Below are 22,934 nucleotides of genomic sequence, written 5' to 3'. Positions count from 1 at the left end.
GAATCCGCATATTAGAATGGTTTCTGAAGGATCATGTGACTCTGGAGACTTTAGTAATGATGCTAAAAAATCAGCTTTGAAAACAGGAATAAATTGCATTTTAAAATATATTCATATAAAAAGCTGTTATTTTAAATAGTAAAAAATATTTCACAAATATTACTGCTTTTGCTGTATTTTGGTGAGCAGAAGAGACTTTAAAAAAACATAAAAATCTTACTGCGCATCAAGTAAAAAAAAAATAATTAAAAACTGAATAATAACAACTTCGTTAACTGAATAAAAATCACACATTTTCCAAAGTGTTTTAGGTAATAAATCTAGAATATGCTATTTTATTTTATTGTTTTTAAATAAGTGTCTTTCATTTATTTACATTTATTTGATTCAAAATACAGCAAAAGCATCCTTGCTAAATAAAATAACTAATTTCTATAATTTTCCCACTGACTCCAAGCTTTTAAATGGTGTCGTGTATAATATTACAAAAGCTTTTTATTTCAGATAAATGCTGATTTTCTGATCTTTCTATTCATCAAAGAATCCTGAAAAATGCACTCAACTGTTTTAAATATTAATAATAATACTACAAAAAATTCATCTTTGAAAACAGGAATAAATTGCATTTTATTTTAAATAGTAAAAAATATTTCACAAATATTACTGCTTTTGCTGTATTTTGGTGAGCAGAAGAGAATTTAAAAAACAAAACATAAACAATCTTACTGTCCAAAACCATTTGACTTGTAGTGTACATTTATACAGTCAGATGGACAACATGAATAGGCTGCTAGCCTGCTACTATAAATTAGACAAAATAGTAAAAGTAGACCAATTTTCTATAATAATAATAATAATAATAATAATAATAATAATTAATATTATTAGTAGTAGTAATATTTCCTTATATATGTCGTTGTTTTAGAATTTCAGTTTAAACGTCTTTTATTTTGACACTCTATACCGCTGTCGCGTTGTGACTTCATCAATTCTGCGCCGCTTCTTCGTTTGTTGTTTGACTTAAGGCCCTTTCACACGGGACGCGGCAAGCGGTGAAATCGCCGCGCGGCTGCCGCCTTCTCTTCTAGTGGAAGCGTTTTGTGCAGTTGAGGCGGTGTTCGCGACGCGGTCTGGGGGCGGACGTTGCCATAGTTACAGTTGCTTAAAAGTCTAAATAAAACGGAAAGTTGTGTTTGTGTCATCCTGTCATTAATTATTGTCATTATTATTATTCAAACTTTTGAAAGACATAGTTTATTATAACACCACGCATAATAATGTATTGTTTGGACACTTTGTATTTTTACCTGGCAAACTAACTCGTGTGCTCACCCCAACCAAGAATGAGATTTTAGATGATTCATACAGTTCTGGGAAATCCAGCACACTTAAAACAATCTTCTCCTCTATTTCAACTATCCGTTATAGGTTCAGTTAAATATTCTATGATTGGTTTTTAATAATCCGTTCACTGATTGGTTAAAGCCGACGCGGCTGCCGCTGCCGCTCACAAAAAGATAAAATATTTTTATCTTTGGCGGCGCCTGCCGCGAAGCGCCGTGCCCGTGGAAGCGGCAGGATTTTGGGTGCACGAGCACCGCTTGCGCTCCGCCTCCGCGCCGCCAGCACAACCGCCCGCGGTTTGCCGCTTGCCGCATGTCTCCCATTGAAAATGAACTAGACACTCGCGACTGCCGCGTCCCGTGTGAAAGGGCCTTGATGAGAGGATTGTGTTGTGATCCGTTGCGCATGTAAGGTGTGCGAAACGGCTCAACACGTTCATAAGTGCTTTAAAGTTGTGTCCCAACAACATGGCAATACTTCCGACAGCATTTTGTGATGGTAATTTTGAACGAAGTACTGTAGCCAAGTGTTTTGTCTTAAGTATTGATAGATTTTTCGTAAATAGCGGCAAAATGTATTTTTACGTTCAAAGCGCGTCCACACATGAGGAACACAACACAACATAAATGATAAAGAAAGGTTTCTAGGCAAGCAGGAGCTCCAGATCTTCCTGATATACTGTTGTCAATATGGAGTTTATTAAAGTGGAGATTGTAGACTCGAGTGACCCTGAACCCTGTAAAGTGAAAGATGAAGATACTGAGGAACAGAGAGGTTAGTGTTCGTTCTTAATTCCTAATGACTTGTAAAAAACATTAAAACATGCTTGTTGTGTTTATGCATTTCGAAAATTATTTCATTCAAATAAATTGTTCATGCATTTCCTGAGGACCATGCCATTGACATGCCCTGCTAAGCTTAAAGGAGTCATCGTTGGCCATTTTCCACAAGTTCATATGATTCTTTAGGGTCTTAATGAAAAGTCACTAATATACTTTGGTTAAAAATTCTCAATAGTAGTTTAAAAAAAACACCCTTTTACCTTGTCAAAATCAGCTCTGCAAAATATCAGCTCATTTTATGCATGGGCCCTTTAAATGCAAATGAGCTCTGCTTGCTCCGCCCCTCTCTGCTGATGGATTACTAGCAGTAATGTTCACTTTAGCTGCGTTTATCGGCGAAACTTGCCAACAAGTATGTTATTAAGAAATGCCATTTGTAAGATGCATAAAAAAACCTTCTACTCACTTCTGCTGTGGCTGAAGCTGCATCACGAATGATTCGCACGAACATAGACGCATAGTTCTAAACATAGTTCTAAAAGAGAATCTTAAAGTGCATCTATTATGGATTATGAAAAGTTTATATTTTGGTTTTGGGAGTCCCTAACAACAGGTTGACATGCATGCAGGTCAGAAAAGCTTATAATATGCATTTATTTATACCTTATTTGCCCAAGGACTCTTAAACGATTCGCTCAACGTTTTATTTCTTCCTTTGCATGATGCTAATCTGAAGTGATTGGTCCGATGACCCAGTCTGTTGTGATTGGTCTACTGTAATAAAGACTATTCACTATTCATCAACACATTTCTAGACAATTGCGAGCAAACAGATATTGCTGCCAAGAAGCTGCCATGAGCGAATACAACACATACAACTAAATACTTATTTTGCATGCTTAGATTTGCGTACATTTTTAAGGATTACTCCACTTTCAGGATAAAAATTCCCTGATAATTTATCCAATATCTTCACGTCTTTCTACAGTCGCAAAGAAAATAAATTTTTTTTGAGGAAAACTTCCCAGGATTTTTTCCATATTGTGGACTTATGTGGTGCTCAATGGAGGTTAAAAATACAGTTTCAGTGCAGTTTCAAAGAGCTCTAAAGGATCCCAGCTGAGGGAATAAAAATCTTATCTAGGGAAATGATGTCATTTTCTAAAAAAAAAAAAAATTCTTTTTTTTATTAACAAACTACAACAAAGATATATACAAATATAACAAGGCATCCAAACAACATAAAATAAAAAATAACAAAAATAAATAAATAAATATAAGGTTTACATTTTACAATTTAGATGCAGGTATGCAAAGATATAATTTGACAAAAAAAATATATACATATATATACACATACTTATAGACACATGTACATACACACATACAGTGTTTATAAATTCACTTTTCGATCAACTTTAACTCTTCAGCAAATACAATTGTATCTTTACATTTTTTACTATCAATACACTGAAGAGAATCTACATATGAATGAAAATCAGTCATAAAAACCTTTAAACAAGATTTTGAATTATTTCTTTTACTTTTATGAATATGAAATTTTCCAAATAAAATAATCAGATTTAACATAAAATTAACGGATATACTTTTAGATTCAAAATATATTAAAACATCCTTTGAAGTCAGATCACAACTATAACCAGTTTTCTCTTGGACGTACAAAGATAATTCTTCCCGAAACTTTTTTGAATGACAGCATTCATAAAAAAGATGTAACAAATTTTCTGGTTGATCTAAACAAAATGAACAGTTTTCATCAATATCCATACATTTTGACAGAGTATAATTGCTCACATAAATATTATGTAGGATTTTCAGATGTAATTCCTTAAGTTTATTAGGTATACAAAATCTAAATGGGAGCAACCAAGCTTTTTTTCACACAATATCTGTGAAGCAACAAAAAAAAAAAAAAAAAAAAAAAAAAAAAAAAAATATATATATATATATATATATATATATATATATTAGGGCCGGGACTCGATTAAAAAAATTAATGTAATTAATTAGAGGCTTTGTAATTAATTAATCGAAATTAATCGCATTTTAATCGCATATAAATATTTGACCTGAGAACAGTGAGAAGTAAGTTTTTTCATATGGATTTTTAGTACACCATTGAATAATGACTGAATACATAAACTGAAGCAACAAAATATTGTTTATTTTTGTTCAACCAAGTCCAACAGACCAGTGCAATATTGCCATTAACTGTAGCAATAGGATACAGCGTTTCCCATAACGAAAACATTTATTTCAGTGAAAAAATAAATCCAAAACTCTCTATTTTAACATTTTGAACAATAGGGCTTTACAATCTTTTGCTATTTTTTTTTTTTATAAATTCTTGTGTTTTAATTTTTCTCATAATCAAATGAAAGCATAAACATTTATTTTATTTTTAATCAAATGAAAAATAAACCTTTTTAATTTTTGGCAAACAAACAGAGGTTTGCTGTTAAAATCAATAAATAATAATAATCATAGTATTTTTTTCTACAATTAAGTGGTTAATCTTGTTGTTATATTAATTTTTATCATATATATTGTTTTTTGTCAATTATTTAAATAGGAATATTGTTTAGTTTCATGTTAAACCGTACTTTTATTTTGACAGGTTGCCGTGAAGTTTCTGTGTGTACAGTATGATATGATGCTAGTTTTTCAAATGAAACGGTAAAAGTGACACTGACAGTAGCTTTGGAGATTGAGTGTCTGTTCATGTGAGATGAAAATGCCAAAAATTAACGGGAGCATCAAGCGTGCAGTGTAAAAAAACACGTCTCTGCCATTCTAACATACAGAGGCAAACGGTAAATGCAGGATTCATATTAAAACGGTCTTTTTGCATTTCAGTTTTCACAGACACTAGTCCATATCGCGATTTGAATTAAGTGACAGACCAACTTTTGATTTATCAATCCAAAAATCAACGACTTTACGTGGCATTCCGCGCTATAGTAAATTCGTTTTTTATGAATGGAGTCCGCGTTTTCTTGGAGGAGACATTGTAAACGCGCCCCCCTAAGATAATGGTAGGGGAAACACTGGGATATTTAGAAATATACTAGCCTTCATTTCAGAAATTCAGGTACCCTATAGGTAGGTAGACCTTCTGTAAAAGCATTGAGGTGATACTTGAGGCTCGATGTGCTGCGGTGATAAGCGCATTTCCTTTGTCTAAACGCTAGTTGGTGCTCCAGTATAATCGGTCCGCCGCTGAAACTCATCCAGTGAGAAACGTTCCGCGGTGCAAAATTAAGTGCGATTAAAATGCGTTAAAAAAAATTAACGCGTTATTTTTGTGTAATTAATTAATCTAAATTAACGCGTTAAAGTCCCGGCCCTAATATATATATATATATATATTTATACACTTTTTAATAGGGGGTGTGACGACACAAGAGGCTGGGTTCACAAGACAAGATTTTTAAACTTTTTTTAAAGAAATCCTCAATGATGAAATACATAGGGAAACAGTATTTTATTCAACTGAAAACCACAAAATGCATGTGCATTTAGATATGAACTTTATAAAAAAAACTTCTATTTTAATTAATTATATGCAGTAATTAACATGTAAACTAAAGCTGGATAAATAAAAAATCATGATTTTTTTTTTTTTTTATATAAATTGGAGATCACGATTCCCTCACGATTCTAAAGAAAGAAAAGATTAGAAATCTAAAACAAAATAACGTAATTTACCAGTGGTTCTGACAAAATGTTTATTGCTTAAGTCTTTTAAAATATATATTCAAACAAAATAAAAATAAAAATTAAGGAGTCAGTGTCTCAATTAATAAAGGCGTGTTGCACTATTAGAATCTCCTGATTGAATGTTTCAATGATAAATACTTTCTTAAACCTGCAGTTGTCGCCACCTCCTGGCAGAAAAGGATAAGCGTTACAATATGTACAACCCTGCTAAAAAAAAAAAACAGATAAAACTGTTGGTCTTAGTCTGGTCTTTGGTTTAAGCTTGAAGTAGCTGGTTTTAACTGGTCTTCCAGTCTGGCCAGGCTGGGAAAGTGGCCAAAACCCCTCTAAAACCAGCCTACCAGCCTAGGCTGGTTTTAGCGGTATTTTTCGGCAGGCAAGTGTTAAAGATACTTTATTTTGATCGCTACTAGACAGTAAGTGTTTATACCCAAACTATAAACTTTTATCCCAGTACTTATGTAATGTCTGTAACATTAAATAATGATCATTATGTGGTTAAAAAACTGTTTGTGTTGCTCTTTCTGGATCAGCAGCAGTTTCACATGAGCATGAGTGGAATAACATTGCATGGGTATTTGAATAGAGATCACAATCTTTTAACAATTAATCATGCAGCTCTAATGTAAACACTGCGAAATGTTTTGCAAGGACATCTGCGATGCACATGCGTACTCTGTGCACTCCGGTCCAATACAGTTCAATACTCCCATCTCATTTTCTCCTCCAACTTCAAAAGCGTCCTACATCTCTGTTTGACCTTTTTTTCGTTTGATCTTCTATGCACTTTCACTTTGTAAACACTGGGTTGGTACTTCTGCAGCGATGTAGATGTTTCATGTTGACGTTAACATGAAACAGCTTAAAGTTTGTTTTAGAAATTCCAATGACTCATACTCATACTGATTTTTAACTATTAAATATATTTTAATTTTAGACCAGATGAAGGTAAAAGAGGAAAGTGAAGAACCGAGTGACATCAAGGAGAACCACTGTATTGAAACGCCTGAAGATTGTAAAGCTGGAGAAGAGTCTATAGCTGAAAATGATGCCTCACAAACAACAGGAGCTAAACATTCTTTCTCCTGTCCTCAGTGTGAAAAGACCTTCACACATAAAGGAAACCTTAGGGATCACATAAAAATTCACATCGGAGAGAAGCCTTACGTATGCCGTCTGTGTGGAAAAAGTTTTATTCATAAAGGGCACCTTAATGATCACATGAGGATTCACACGGGAGAGAAGCCTTACGCGTGTCATCTATGTGGAAAGAGTTTTACGTGTAAAGGAAGCCTTAATGGACACATGAGAATTCACACTGGAGAGAAACCGTTCGCGTGCCACCTGTGTGGAAAGAGTTTTACATGTAAAGGGAGTCTTACGTGTCATGTGCGGATTCACACCGGAGAGAAGCCGTTTACGTGCCCTCAGTGTGAAAAGAGTTTCTCACATAAAGGAAGCCTTAAGTGTCACATGAGAATTCACATCGAAGAAGGGCCTTTTGCGTGCAATCAGTGCGGGAAGAATTTCACACAGAAAGAATACCTTAAGAATCACATACGAATTCACACCGGAGGCAAGCCTTTCATGTGCCACCTTTGTGGAAAGGGTTTAACATGTAAAGGAAGCCTCAAGTGTCACATGAGAATTCACACTGGAGAAAAGCCGTTCACATGCCTTCACTGCGGAAAGAGTTTCACAAATAAAGGAAACCTTAAGATCCATGCGAGAATTCACACTGAAGACAGTCCTTTGACTTGTCTTCAGTGTGGAAAGTGTTTCACGCATAAAGAAAACCTTAAGTGTCACATGAGAGTCCACACCGGAGAGAAGCCTTTCACCTGTCAGCAATGTGGAAAGAGTTTCGCTCGTAAAGTAATCCTTCAGAATCACATAAAAACTCACTCCGGAGAGAAGCCTTACACGTGCAACCAGTGCGGAAAGAGTTTCACAGATAAAGGGTACATAAAGCGTCACATGCGAAGTCACACCGGAGAGAAGCCGTTCACATGCCCTCAATGCGGAAAGAGTTTCACGCATAAAGGAAACCTTAAAATTCACATCAGAATTCACACCGGAGAGAAACCCTCCAAGTGCCCTCAATGCGGAAAGAGCTTCACACATAAAGGACAGCTTAAAGACCACATGAGAATTCACACCGGAGAGAAGCCCTACACCTGTCCTCAATGCGGAAAGAGTTTCAAATGTAAAGGACACCTGAAGACTCACATAAGAACTCACACCGGAGAGAAGCCTTATTCATGCCACGAATGCGGCAAGAGCTTCACGGTGCAGCGAAGCCTAAACATGCACATGAAATATCACTCTGGAGAGAAACTACATGAGTGCTCTGAGTGCGGAAAGAGGTTCGCAGAGAGCAACACCTTCAAAACGCATTTGCTCATTCATTCTGGAGAACGGCCGTTTAGTTGCGATCAGTGTGGGAAGAAGTTTATTCTGGCGGCACGATTAAAGGCACACCTGAAGCTTCACACGGATGAGAGACCCTATTTATGTTCTTTGTGCGGAGAGAGTTTCAAACTGCTCGGCAGCTTAAAATCGCACCAGAAAATACACGCCAGTGAAAAATCGCACGTGTGCCCTGAGCAGTGTTGGGTGTAACGCGTTACTTTGTAACGCGTTACTGTAATAATATTACTTTTTTCAGTAACTAGTAGTGTAAGGCACTACTCGTCTGAAAATTGTAATATTATTACAGTTTTCCCGAGCTAGTTACTTGCGTTACATTTGCCAGTAGCACCTTCATCACACACAAGGCACACGACAACACAGAGAACAGAAGGGAAGGGGAGGGGGCGTGAATTGAACAGTGATTGGTCTAGGTTTGGCACGAGGTATCATTAAATTACCATCACCGATTGGTCGACACCCGGCAGCCAGCAGCAGAGCAGCACTTGCAAATAGACACCTGCAAACCCGCGGGACCCAACGCAACAGAGTGCGGCGCGGGACAAAACTTGATGGACAAGTGCGTGTGCTGGTGCGGGCGGGTAGAGACTCGTGTGTGTGTGTGTGTGTGTGTGTGTGTGTGTGTGTGTGTGTGTGTGTGCGGGATGCGGGAAAATAAAATGATTCGCGGGACTCCCGCAATATAGAAATATCTAAACATAAAATATCTAAAAAAAATAATAATAATGTTATTCATCTATTGCACAAAAACAGCAAGAACAACATATATGATTAGAAAGAGCAAGAATAGGCAGTTTCGATTTAAAACTTGTTTTGCAACATGAGCAATGTAGCCATCTGCTGATTTTTGGAACGCATCGCCAATCAATGGTGTTTAAGATAGAATTCACTCACTGCTCAAAAGTTTTGAACAGTGCTGAATATTGCGTGCTTACGAATCACAACACACGTAGACCTTTATGAAAGATTAATTGTGCATAATATCCATTCCCAGCCGGCATTTCAACGTTGATTCACCGTTGAAACAACGTCAGGTACCATGGTTGGATCAACGGTGAAAAACCTTTCGGATTTGCAAAAATTTTCAACGTTGATATTGTGACGTCTTTTCAACGTGGAAGTAACAACGTTGATTCACCGTTGAAATCGCGACTTTGTTTCACCCTCCTACCTTTCGGATTATGGTCATCTGTCGACGTTGGATCAACGGTGAATAACCTTTCGGATTTGCAAAATTTTTCAACGTTGATATTATGACGTTGATTCACCGTTGAAATCGTGACTTATGTACCTTTCAGCAACGGTGAATACATAACTGCACATTAAATTACAACCATTTCACATTTAGATCAACACTGTACGTACATGTTAGTTAAAAATCAAATGACTAGCAGCAATGGTATCAACTTCAATAAACTAACACATGATCAATATTGTAAAACAAGTTTTATTTTGGAAACATACACTGTAAATAAAAAATAAAAACATGTCGAAAACATTTTCCAAAAACAATACAAATACATGAATTCTGCTCACATGTTACTGTATCCCAGTTTGTGATGAATACAAAGTAATCAGACTTTAGACATTATACATTACCATTCAGAAGTTCTCACAGTAAAATTTTAAATGTTTTTTTAAGTCTCTTCTGCTCACCAATCCAAGTACAGAAAAATTGAATAAAATATATTTGTACTATTTGAAATGTTTTTCATTTGAAGATATTTGAAAATGTAATTTAATCCTGTGATGTCAAAGCAGAATTTGTATCATTACTCATGATCAAGTCACATTAACCTTCAGAAATCATTCTAATATTCTGATTTGCTGCTCAAAAAAAAAAAAAAAAAAAAAAAATGTTGGAAACAGCTCAGTAGAATTCTTTCAGTTTGCTTTGATGAAATGAAAATGAAACAATTTATCTGATATAGAAATCTATTGTAATATTATAAATGTCTTTATTATCACTTTTGATCAATGTAAAGCATCCTTGCTAAATAAAATTACAAATGCTTTTTATTTCAAGTAAATGCTAATCTTTGGATCTTACTATTCATCAAAGAATCCTGAAAAAAAAATCTACTGCTTAAATATTGATAATAATAAATGTTTCTTGAACAGTATATTAGAATGATTTATAAAAGATCATGTGACACTGATGACTGGAGTAACAATAATAAATTACATTTTAAAATATTTTAAATAATATTAAAAATTATTTTAAATAATACAAATATTATAAAGCAGAAGGAAATTTAATAATAAAAAATAAAAAAAACCTTACTGTTCAAAAACTTGACGCGTAGTGTATTTTTTTTCTGATGCTGAAAAAAACAGATGTCAGGGTTTAAACTTTTCCAAATCCCTAGACCCCAGAAGGTTAAAGACTCAAAGTTTTTGTACAATAACATGCATATTTTGCGCTGCACAAGAGAAACCTTTTTTGACTAAAACCACTTGATCTCTTATTTGGTGGTTTACTAGTTCTATGAAAACAGGTTTACAGATGTGTAACAGGTTTACATTTGTGCAGTGGAAATGGGTAAAAGACTTTGAGAATGGAACCTGCAACAGAAACCATGTCGTGGTAAAGGGGTAAAAAGCAATCGCCTTAAAATTCTTTACACAGGAAATACCTTAAATGAAATGTATTTATTATTTTAAGCCAACATGTTTCTTCAAATTCTGATAAAAACAACAGCCTTGTGCATATAGCATGGTTGTGCTTCGGGTGATCTTTGAAAGAGTCCCAGCTCTGGGTCCTTTCTGATGCTGTCCTCTCCTCTCTCCCCCACTTGTGTGCTTTCTGTGCTGTCCTGCATAAACAAAAACACCAAAAATAAAATTTCATAAAATACCAATGTTGATACTGTTGAATATCTTTAACTAAAAACACTCAATACAAAACAAATCTTATACAATATTTTTTACTTTACAGTCCAATAACAGTGGAATTGGAAACAAAGTGCACAACACTTCATTAAACACATTTTGGTGTATTCAGATTAAAATTTAAAACAACATGGTTTTAATCACAATTCTAACAAAACAGTGTACTTAGTGAAACAAGTAAAATCATATTGTGTACATTTGTATTACATTAAATAAACTTATAACAAAGGATCAATGAATCTCTACCAGAACTGAGAGTGCAAAGTAGCAGATGAACAATTCCTTACCAAACTGCCAATAAACTGGATCCTTAATGACTCTACAATGGGAAAGAATAAATGGTTTACTGAAATTTTCTTAAAAAGCTGTTTTTCGTTTTAAACCATTCCTTTAAACAATCTTAATTCATTTTAATTATAAAGACATTTGCCGTTATATGATATTCAGAAAAGAAAGATAAAGTATGTCATCTTTAGGACTGTTATTATAGGATTAAAATGTAAACACACCTGCAGTAATGCATGGCATTTATATCGAAAAATGTGAATCTCTAAAAGACAGACATTAACAAATACTAGCAACACACAACAACAGCAGATACATATAATTTACGACCAGATGAGCTAATATTGCTAGCGCTCTAAATGCGATTAGCATCTAACTTTTGCTGTCTGTGATAATAAAGCAGCACAAACACACACTCAAGTATTTAACTTCTGCAGTTTACATGTCCTTTACCAATTTGTAAACTCTTGTACTATTTTTTAAAAGGTAACGTTAATAATAAATACTTATTGTCTTACCTGATTTAGCCAGTGCTGTATGTTTTCAGAGACTCGCAGCTCACGTCTATTTCCTCTGTGTTCCGGTTTTTGTTCTCCGTTGGGATCTCACAATTCAAATACGCTCAAAATAAAAAATATAACAGGAAAATATAAAATAATTCGTGACCAACTAAATAATTTCGGTGAGCAGCAGCTCTCATACAGACTATGCAAATCACAGCCTCACCAGAAAATGCGGTAACGGTCGAATTTTTTTAAATTTCAAAGGCCCGCGCAGTTCCACCTGTCAGTTTCCTGAATGACAGCCAGATTAACCAATCATGATCAAAGCAGTAAGGTAAAACAACCAATAGGAATTGTTTCAGCATGTGGTAGCGAAATGTATTTAGTTTTATTTTTGGTGATGATATTTAACATATACACTTATATTTTATAATAAGTTTCATGAAATAATAATGTCCATAATCATTTAAAAGGCAAACATTTCTTTGTATGCTGAAGACATATGTTGATTTATAAGTTAACCTTGTTAATTATTATTATTATTAATATTATAATTTAAACACTTGCTTTTGAAGGCAAATATAACCGTTTAGCATTCAAAGTTTTATTAAAGTTGTTTTACCGTTGAAACAACAACCGACCTAATTTCAAACAAATTTCAACGTTGAATTTCGGTCATGTGTTGACTGATCTTCAACCATTTAGCATTCAACGTCACATCAACGTTGTTTCACTGTTGAAACAACAACTGACCTTATTTCAACCAAATTTCAACGTTGAAGGTCGGTCATGTGCCGGCTGGGTTGTTATAAGAGCTTTATGAGATCGCGTATGCACTGGATGCACGCAGTATAGGTCATGCTTTTTTGTTCAGAATAACATTTTTTTTTGTGTAAGAAAAAAAAAATGTAACTAGTAATATAACTAGTAATATAACTAGTTACTTTCTCCAGGGAGTAATAAAGTAAAGTAAGGCATTACTATTTTTGAGAGTAATATGTAATATGTAATATATTACTTTTTTGAGTAACTAACCCCAACACTGGCCCTGAGTGCGGTAAGGCTTTTACTAGAGCCAGCTACTTGAAACGGCACCAGCGGACACACACTGGAGAAACCCCTGGGAAGGCATCTTTAGTTCAAGAACCCTAAAAACACAAGAGTGCATACTGGAGAGAAGCCATTTTTAGTACAGCTCTGTGATGAACTGGCTTTCGGCCCAAGACCCAACTCTGTGACCTTATGTAGGACAAGCACTTTGAAAAATGGATGGATCTACTGGCTCGTATAAAAAACACTGTTCAGAGTAGAACAACGCTAAGTTTGTCTTTGGTAATGAGTTAGTAGTGTGGCATTCAGATGTAGCCAAAAGTAGAATTTCTTACAAATGGGGTGAAATGACTTCATGTGTTCTTTAAACAAAGAAAAATGCCAAGACAAAATACTAGCTAGACATGCCATGTATACCACTACAGGGCTTTCCACACTGAGCGCGATGTGAAAACGTGAGGCGAATCGCTGACGAATGGTGCTTTCGCACTGATTGTTCGCCTTCTGCTAATAAATGCCTGCACGCTAGGTGTCATCGACCAACAATGCATTTTTACTCAGATATGTATCTTGTATATCAATATACAGCATTAACTTAAAGGAACACTACACTTTTTTTGGAAATAGCCTCAATCTCCATCTCCCCCCAAGTTAATAAGTTGAGTTTTACCGTTTTAAAATCCATTCAGCCGTTCTCCTGTTCTGGCGATATCACTTTTAGCATAGCTTAGTATAGATCATTGAATCCTATGAGACCAATAGCATCACGTTCAAAAATGACCAACGAGTTTCGGTATTTGTCCTATTTAAAACTCGACTCTTCTGCAGTTATATTGTGTACTAAGAGCGGCGGAAAATGTAAAGATGTGAGTTTCTAGGCCGATAAGATTAGGAACTACACTCCCATTCTGGCGTAATATAGGAGGTTTGCTGCCATAATATGGACGAAGCAGGCGCAGTAATATCACTCAGCAAATAGTACAATTAGCTTCATGCCACATTTGAAAATTTATATAGCCAACTAGGGTAACTATTGCCAAAATGCAACCTGGGCTGTTTTTTTTAACTGTAAATGAGACAAACCTTTATCTAAAAGCATAATTACGACAAACGAGCCGTTTTTGAGATTGACCGTGATTTCGTTTTGTGGTCAATGGCCGGTGAATGGGAGTACTAAGGGCATAAATTTGAGCGCATTAAAATCGATATTTTTACAACACTAAGAAGGCTCGACACACCATGAAACTTTGCTCGAAGCATCGCAGCCGTCTTGCCAGTCAATCTTGTCGATGTCATAAAGACACCTGTGCACCCCACAATCAGCCAAAGTCTAAGTAGCAACATGGGCAAAGCCAAAGAGCTGTCAAAAGACACAAGAGACAAAATTGTAGACCTTCGCAAAGCTGGACTTATTTGACACAGTAATTCACAAATAAATTGTTAAAAAAATCATACAATGTGGTTCCCGGATTTCACAGTGGAAATTAACCCAAATACTTACAATCAAATACTTACTGACCTCACTGTGTATATATATATATATATATATATATATATATATATATATATAATATAACATAATCATATGATTGTTTGCTTTCATATTTCATGTGTAGAACAGTAGTAAAAGGTTTCAATCAATTTTTTTTAAATACAAAAGATACTCGCACACGTGGAAGAAAACGGACAGTGTTCTCCTCCAGGTCACAAGATTCAGTGGAGAATTAATAGTAATTATATTTAGAACATGTGAGAATAACCATCTGGTCTCTAATGCGATGATAACAAGAGTGCATCCTCTTCTCTCTCAGAATACTCTTCTTCTGTTTTTGTTTACACTGGTTTTCGAAACAACGCCAGCACTCTCGTCTTTTTGTGCAACAGCAGCTGCTTCTGGCAAGTGATGTAATGCTCAAATCTTATTTGGATGGCCATGTATTCGCTTTGTGAGACTGAAAAGATTCGTTGGACTGGTTGTTAAGAAAACGTACTTTTCTGGTGCTCGGATGTTTGCGGTCTATGTGCAAGCATCCATAGGAATATGTTGATATGATATTCGTTGAAATGATATTCATTTCGCGTTTTCGTGCTCAGTGTGGAAAGGCCTTAAGACACAACAGGTTGGCTAAAGAAAAACATATTGTGATTTTGACACATGATAAATATTTAACATTCCACATCGTTGCTGCTTTAGTAAAATATAAAAGAACCAAGAACAGAAAAACCCAGTTCTCATGTTCAAAAGTACAAAAATTTACAAGCAATTCTTGTTGACACTCATAATTCCTTCGTAGAGAAATAAAATTTGCTGTTAATTTACCTACTTTCAGACTTTCAAACATGAATGTGATTTTTAGCTGAAACTGTTTTTGTTGAATAGAAGTCACTTTATGATTGAAAAAAAGCATACCAACCAAGAAATATCAAGAAAGCAAAAACCAATGAGGCGCTGTTATGAGCATTTGTGAACCAAACACTTCAATGTGAAACGGTTAGTTGATTAAGATTACAAAGGAAAAAAGTCTCCTTCATCTGAGATGACCTGAGTGAGTAAATTAACAGCACATTTTAATTTACAGGTAACTACCGTCTCCATTTAATGATTTTGTCCATGCTTTGCTGCAAATTGAAAAAGCAAGCTACCCATTAAAGATGCTCATTTTTGAGTTTTCTCTTTTAAAAATGTATAATTATTACAGTCTAAAGGCAGCATATATTCCCTCTTTTTGTAAATATTTTTGTATTGCACGTCTTTAGTCCTTTAGTAAAATAGTTGTCTCATATATGCCTGAATGATTGCTGAATGACAATAAAGTTAATCTTGACATATGTCATTGGCATTCTGTACCTTTATAATATAAATGTGTGTGTGTGTGTGTGTGTGTGTGTGTGTGTGTGTGTGTGTGTGTGTGTGTGTGTGTGTGTGTGTGTGTGACCCTGGAGCACAAAACCAGTCATGAATTAATTTTTTTTTCTTTTTTTTTTTCTTTTTGAGATTTAAACATAATCTGAAAGCTGAATAAATAGACATTTCATTGATGTATGGTTTGTTAGGATAGGGCAATATTTTGCCAAGATACAACTACTTGATAATCTGGAACCTAAGGGTGAAAAAAAAATCAAAATACAGAGAAAATGGCCTTTAAAGTTGTGCAAATGAAGTTCTTAGCAATGCATATTACTAATCAAAAATTGAGATTTGATATATTTACGGCAAGCAATTTACAAAATATCTCCATGGAACATGATCTTTACTAAATATCCTAATGATTTTTGTCATAAAAGAAAAATGACAATTTTTACCCATATAATGTATTTTTATCTATTGCTACAAATATACCTGTGCTGCTTAAGACTGGTTTTGTGCTCCAGGGTCACATATTATAATAATACCTATATTAATGTTTGAAAGTCTATATATATATATTATTTTTTAATTGCAATACAAAGAAAGAAAAACAAGAAACAGCACTGCATTGAAATACTGTAACATAATTATTATTAATGAGTTTAACTGATTTCACAATTTTTTTTATTTATTTTTTTGCTTTTGTTAATAAAGAACGTACTGTGCAACACACAAAAAATAAATTATAGCATTGTCACTGCCAGTTAAATGCAGAAATATAGCTTTAAGTACATTTAAATTTAATCACATTTTATTAAAAAAATTAATACATAAATAACAACTTAAGTTCTCCTGAAGAGATTGATTTAGGCTGATTGCAATGATAGAATAAATGAAGTAACATTTCTTCCTCAACTTTGCAGAATACACATTACGTAAAATCTTCAAATGTACCTCTATTATTTTATTAGAAATGCAAAAATTGTCAGGGAGTAGCCATGCTTTCTCCCAATGAATACTATCCGCATGAGGTCTTTTATTTTGCCTCTTGTAGCACATGTGACGTCATTACGCGCGGGGACGCATATCTCTGTTGATATTCGATAGCGGAAGGGATCCTGTTTTGAACCATTTAGCGAATAAGGTGTGTAAAACGTTTTTTTTTTTTTTTTGTGAAATGTATTCCATATGGTAGGCTACTGTTACTTAGATCCGTTTGCGTTGGTTGGTAATGTGACAAATGTATTTAGCGTGATAATGTAATGCTTTATGTAAAGCGCGAGGAAGAGAGTGATTACTTTTGCTCTCTATTTCTTTCAGTTTACTAACGTTATTCCAGTCATCTTAAACCTGACACAGAACTCTTAGAAACAAGTATAAGAGAAATCTTCATGTCATGGAGTTTATTAAAGAGGAGCCTGAAGACTGGCCTGATCCAGAAGTCTGCAGAGTAAAAGATGAAGAAACTGAAGAAGAAACAGGTTGGGATTCCAAATAATTCAATTAAATGTAGTTATTACTTCTCGAAATGTGTCTTAGCCCAGAAAAAGAGCACTACTTGAAGATTATTTAATGGACCAAATGTAACTTAAAGGAAATGTAGTAAATACATGTATTGTGCATCTTATTTGGAATACAGAAATAGTCGAATGTGCCTATTTATATACTGATACTATATTTATTATATTTCAATAAGGAATTGGAGTGACATAAGTGTTGATTATTAAATCTAAAACTGATTTTGGCAACCAAGAATATTTGCTGTCAAAACCACAAAATAAATACTCGCTCTCTACTCAGAGGTCTTCTTGACATCAAAATAAAAGTCTGGTTAAACTACAAACTGTTATGACAGGAATATATTACCTCTCGAAGTAATAATGATAATATGTAGGAAGAAAAATGTCACTTTGAGAGTCAGAACAGCATGTCAGGCAACACAAAATTAATTCCAATGGCTCCTGACAATATATTAATAGTAGCAATATATTAAGGTCTTTACTATTTTTACCTGTAATCCACAGCCTAAAGCATACAATCCAATTCTTTTTGGGAGCTGTTTTTTTTTTTTTTTTTTTTGAACCATGTGTTTCAATGAACTGGTTCAAACAACTAATTGACCAGTTTGTTTGCAATAATGATGTGAAACTTGGATGGCTAAAGCATATAAAGTGATTAAGCTAGTCTTAATCAGCCCAGCTTTTTACATAAATATTGAGAAACCATAAAAACATTCATTTGGCTCCTTCATTCACATTTATTGCATTTTACTGCAATTTATCTTTTGTGATACCAAAACTGGTGTTAAATATTGTAAAAGTTCGGTAAAAACCTAATTTGTGACCCTGGACCAAAATTATTGATTTTTCTTTTATGCCAAAAATCATGTTCCATGAAGATATTTTGTACATTTCCTACAGTAAATACATCAAAACTTTTTGATCAGTTAAAAGTATTGCTAAGAACTTCATTTGGACAAATTTAAAGATGTTTTTCTCAATGTTTAGATTTCTTTGCAGTTTGCACCCTCATATTCCAGATTTAGAATTTTTTAAAAAAAATATATTTTAACCAAATATTGTCTTATCCTAACAATTCTAACCATACATCAATGGAAAGCTTATTTATTCAGCTTTAGATGATGTATAAATCTAAAAAATGACAGGTTTTGTGGTCCAGGGTCACATTTCAAGAAAAAATATCTAGCATGATATGTATTGTTAATGTGAAATTAATTTAGGTCATATCATCCAGCTACTAATTCTCTAATCAAAATGTGATGTGCATATCTAGATGTCCTTAAAGTCCATTTAAGGACATCTAGATATGCACATCACATTTTGAATTCACCCAAAAATGAAAAAATCTGGCAACCAAACAGTTGACGGTAGCCATTGATTTGCATAGCATTTTTTCCATACTATGGAAGTCAATGGCTGCTTTCAACTGGTTGATTACCAACATTCTTTGAAATATCTTCTTCTGTAAGGAAAAGAAGAAAAAAATTTGATTGAAGGTAGTACTTTACATGAAAGGTTTGAGAACCACTGGCACAGTAAGTCATAAAGGAAATATTTAAGACAAAATAAGCCAAAATGCATTTAAACTTGGAGATTTGATGGTGTTGACAATGTCAAAATGAACTTTTAGCACACTGGAGATAACATAAGAAGAAGCACAAGTTACTTGACGTCTTTTGAAGTCTATTTATAATTAGGCTTCTCTGTATTGTATTTCTAAAAACAGTATTTCTTGAGCAGTTTTTAACAATTGCATGTTAATTGCAGGCTTGACAGAAGTGAAAAAGGAGCATAAAGATCTGAAAGAAGTTGAAGACAGCTGCAGTTTTCAGACACTTGAAACTGAAGAAAACTCTCAGTCTGAAAATCTCTCACAAAAAGGACGCGTTAAAAATCGTGCCGGAAAGAAGACTTTAACATGCAATCAGTGTGGAAAGAGTTTCGGTCATAAAGGACACCTTAACCTTCACATGAGGAGTCACACTGGAGAGAAGCCCTTCTTGTGTCCTCAGTGTGGAAAGAGGTTTATTCACGTTGGACATCTTAAAGAACATATAAGGATTCACACCGGAGAGAGGCCTTTCACGTGCACTCAATGTGGAAAGGGTTTCGCGCAGAAAGCGAGCCTCTCGTGGCACATGATCGTTCACACTGAAGAAAGCCATTTAACTTGCTGTGAGTGTGGAAAAAGTTTCACCCATGAAGAAAAACTGAAATATCACATGAAAACCCACACTAAAAAGAATCCGTTCACATGCCCTCAGTGTGGAAAGGGTTTCATTCATAAAGGACACTTTACCGATCACCTGAGAATCCACTCTGGAGAAAAGCCGTTCGCATGCCCTCAGTGTGGAAAGAGCTTCAGTCATAAAGGATCCTTTAACGTTCACCTCAGAATCCACTCTGGAGAGAAGCTGCATACGTGCGACCAGTGTGGAAAGGGTTTCATTCATAAAGGGCTTCTGAATGATCACTTAAGAGTTCACTCTGGAGAAAGGCCCTTCACATGCCCTCAGTGTGGAAAGAGTTTCAGACATAAAGGACACTTTAATGTTCACCTGAAAATCCACTCTGGAGAAAAAACGTAGTCGTGTGATTCCTTAATGATCACACTGTTCGAGTTTCTTAAATAGCACATTAAAAATATCACACTGAAGAGGGGTGTTTCACATGTTGGCAAAGCGGGAAGAATTTCACAAATGAAAGAAACCTTAAAGGATTAGTTCACTTCCAGAACAAAAATGTACAGATAATTTACTCACCCCCTTGTCATCCAAGATGTTCATGCCTTTCTCTTTTTAGTCATAAAGAAATGATGTATTTTGAGGGAAACATTTCATGTAGTGGACGTCTGTTGAACTTCTAAAATGCAGTTTAAATGCAGCTTCAATTGGCTCTAAATGATCCCAGTTGGCTAATGTGAACATTCTGGTGGATCAAAAGTAAATAATGATATAAATACTGTTCAGTTTCTTGCACAGACCAATCGTTTTGTGTCTTAAGACCTCAGTGTATCGCCATGAGCTGCGGGATTTAATTTGGTTTTGTTTGTGTATGTTTATTTTTACTCTTAAAGATTTGGTAACCATTGACTGCCATTATATAGGGCGGACAGACTGCAACGCTTTGAGTTAAAAATCTTTGTTTGTGTTCTGCTGAAGAAACAAAGTCGCCTGCATCTTGGATGCCCTGGGGGTAAGCAGATAAACACAAACATTCTCATTTTTGGGTGAACTACCCCTTTAAGACTGGTTTTGTGGTCCAGTGTCACATATAAGCACTGTTGCTTTATATTTAATCAGTTTCAGATGCATGGGATTTTCATGTGCTACAAGCAGGATACAAGAGAAGCACGTTCAATGCAGACTTGCAGACAGTTGTTGTGGTAATAAACACTGTAAACAAGACGGACACAAGACGGTCACTGACCTTTGCCTAATGGTAAATTTGCCTCTGCTTGCAAATTATTCTGAATGAAATGTAAATAAACCCTTTTAACTGCATACTCGCAGACATTAAGGCACTTTTTTTTTTTTTTTAAACAAAACCTTTGGGGATTTTTTTTTTCTCAAGATGCACTGAAACCATGTATATTGTTATTGATACCTCAATGGCTAATTTTGTTGAGGAGAGCATCCAGCCCAGATTTATAGGATCTGCACATCTCAACTCAACAGAGTTTGCTGACATGAGACTTGCTGTCACTGCAAGCCTAAATCCCTCATAGATGGACACTGTAATTAAGATCAAAATGCATAAATACTCAGTACATATCAAACAGTCTGTAATATCAGACAAAGCGAGGGTGAACACGTAATAAAAACAGTTACTCAAACTCACGCAGACATTACTGTTGGATCCAATATCATCGTCTTTTAGTTTCAGTCTTTCAGAAAATTCCACGTCAAATTGTGCTTTGTTTGTAAACAAATACATGGTAAAATGGAGTGAACAAACAACCAAGTTCTTACTGACGCGGTCTGGAACTTTACAGGAAGGCGATTCAAAGACAAGATGCTGTCATTTTGACTTGTTTATTGTCTTTTATAAAACAGGCCTCAATTTGAGTTAGGATTATTTCAGGAAGTTTATCCTATAAAAGTCCAAATGATGAAAGTGATGTCAATAAATGTGAATATCCAAGTGGTAATATCAAAAATATTATTATAGCAAGTCTTTGCTAAATAGCACAGTGAAAACATGCACAATCTGAAACTGTGATATTTAAAAAAAACTAATGATATTTTCATAAAAAAGCACAAAATGTTTCAATGAGCAGTACTCTATTTTTTTTTGTTATTAATAAATTATTTGTATTAAGCTCCCATAATGTACTAATATGAATAAATAAAGGAGTGGAAATAAAAAATCAGTTTGTCTTAGTTTAATTTCACTTTTTACAATGTAATTTAGACTGTTCTGAGTGTTTACACACTTTTTTTACACACTTTAGTGGTACGCATAGGAATCACTTAATTAAATATAAATTAATGTTAAAACACAATACAATTTAATTAAATCTTTGAGTAAAGTTACCTTTTTTTTACATTTAATTTAATCATTATTTAAGTTTTTTTTTTGCAGTGTTAATGTTCAAACTGTGTATTTACAATGTTAAAGTTGCTGACAACAATAAATATTCTTATTAGGAATAAAACTCTCACTTTTGAATTGTGCCCAGCTGTAGCTTAACTTTCTTTAAGTCTATACAGTGCAATAAAAACATGCATAATCGAAAAATATAGGGGATATATTTGAAAACTAATGATATTTTCATTTAAAACAATGAGCAATCATCAACGAAAAAAGCCATGTAAACTCTAAGAATGTTTAATTTATAAGGTCTTATAGTGTATTAATATAAATAATAAAGGATGGTGTGAAAATAACAAATAATTTAGTTGTAACATTTAACTTTTTAACATTTTTGTGAATATAAGTGTCATTATTAAATGAGTATTTCATTCAAAATGTAGGTACTACAGGTATACTGTAATTTACATATACAAAAAAAAAATAATATTACATTTCCAATGTGTTTTATATTATGATCACAATCTCATAATTTTAAAACAGGTTCAGGTTTTAAAACAAAAAATCTGGACATGCAAAAAATAAAAATAACTTGACTTTCTTTACAAAAAGAGCGGTTCATTTAGAAGCGATACCGTTAGCTTGAGGTCTTTTATTTATTTTTATTAGTTTGAGGTCTTTTACTTTGACACGGGAAACTGCTGTGACGTCATGACGCCGGCGCCGGGGCTCCTCCCTCTGCTCTTCGACAGAAGCGAGGTTTTTGTTTGGAGCCATTCAGCGTGTAAGGTGTGTAAAACGTTCATTATTATTCATTTTATTTTTCAACAAATGTATTCCACACGTTACTAATTTGCGTTGGTTGGTAAAGTGAAATTAATGTTTTCAGCGTGATAATGTAATGCTTTGTGTGTTGATAGTTGTTCTCAAGTAAATGGCGCCAAAATGTGCGAGTGTTATTTATTTATTTGTAAAGCGCGTCCACGCGTGAGAAACAGAGAAATTA

At 34.4% G+C, this 22,934-nt stretch overlaps 2 protein-coding genes and 1 long non-coding RNA gene across 4 annotated transcripts; 2 read left to right on the top strand and 1 right to left on the bottom strand.

Annotated features, from left to right (window-relative positions):
- Nucleotides 1-1,028: 1,028 nt before the first annotated feature.
- On the top strand, nt 1,029-8,513 carry LOC141343527 (uncharacterized). The gene is made up of 2 exons (XM_073848092.1): nt 1,029-2,118; nt 6,805-8,513. Exons 1-2 carry the CDS (start codon nt 2,034-2,036, stop codon nt 8,487-8,489), a joined length of 1,770 nt encoding a protein of 589 aa, XP_073704193.1. The 5' UTR covers nt 1,029-2,033; the 3' UTR covers nt 8,490-8,513.
- A 2,462-nt stretch (nt 8,514-10,975) lies between these two features.
- On the bottom strand, nt 10,976-12,758 carry LOC141343557 (uncharacterized). The gene is made up of 3 exons (XR_012356774.1): nt 11,993-12,758; nt 11,477-11,508; nt 10,976-11,113 (listed from the first exon to the last, which is right to left on the bottom strand). It is a non-coding gene; the product is annotated as an uncharacterized lncRNA (long non-coding RNA).
- A 4,205-nt stretch (nt 12,759-16,963) lies between these two features.
- Nucleotides 16,964-21,739, top strand: LOC141343550 (uncharacterized). 2 transcript variants are annotated; one of them, XM_073848117.1, is made up of 3 exons: nt 16,964-17,019; nt 17,196-17,356; nt 19,163-21,739. In XM_073848117.1, exons 2-3 carry the CDS (start codon nt 17,272-17,274, stop codon nt 19,981-19,983), a joined length of 906 nt encoding a protein of 301 aa, XP_073704218.1. In that variant the 5' UTR covers nt 16,964-17,019; nt 17,196-17,271; the 3' UTR covers nt 19,984-21,739. The 2 variants fall into 2 exon arrangements, with proteins under 2 accessions (XP_073704218.1, XP_073704219.1); XM_073848118.1 differs by lacking the exon at nt 16,964-17,019 and having other exon boundaries at nt 17,050-17,356.
- Nucleotides 21,740-22,934: the final 1,195 nt, after the last annotated feature.

Source organism: Garra rufa, chromosome 10 (assembly GCF_049309525.1).
Source record: "Garra rufa chromosome 10, GarRuf1.0, whole genome shotgun sequence".
NCBI classification, from domain to species: domain Eukaryota; kingdom Metazoa; phylum Chordata; class Actinopteri; order Cypriniformes; family Cyprinidae; genus Garra; species Garra rufa.
Note: the sequence above shows the minus strand (reverse complement) of the source record. Positions and strands in the feature narration are given on the sequence as shown.

Bases quoted from the DNA above. Each gene is read 5' to 3' on its own strand.
- LOC141343527 (XM_073848092.1), top strand. From the start codon at position 2,034: ATGGAGTTTATTAAAGTGGAGATTGTAGACTCGAGTGACCCTGAACCC. The intron at 2,119-6,804 runs GTTAGTGTTCGT...TTTTAATTTTAG, and splicing joins AGATACTGAGGAACAGAGAG to ACCAGATGAAGGTAAAAGAG.
- LOC141343550 (XM_073848117.1), top strand. From the start codon at position 17,272: ATGGAGTTTATTAAAGAGGAGCCTGAAGACTGGCCTGATCCAGAAGTC. The intron at 17,357-19,162 runs GTTGGGATTCCA...TGTTAATTGCAG, and splicing joins AGAAACTGAAGAAGAAACAG to GCTTGACAGAAGTGAAAAAG.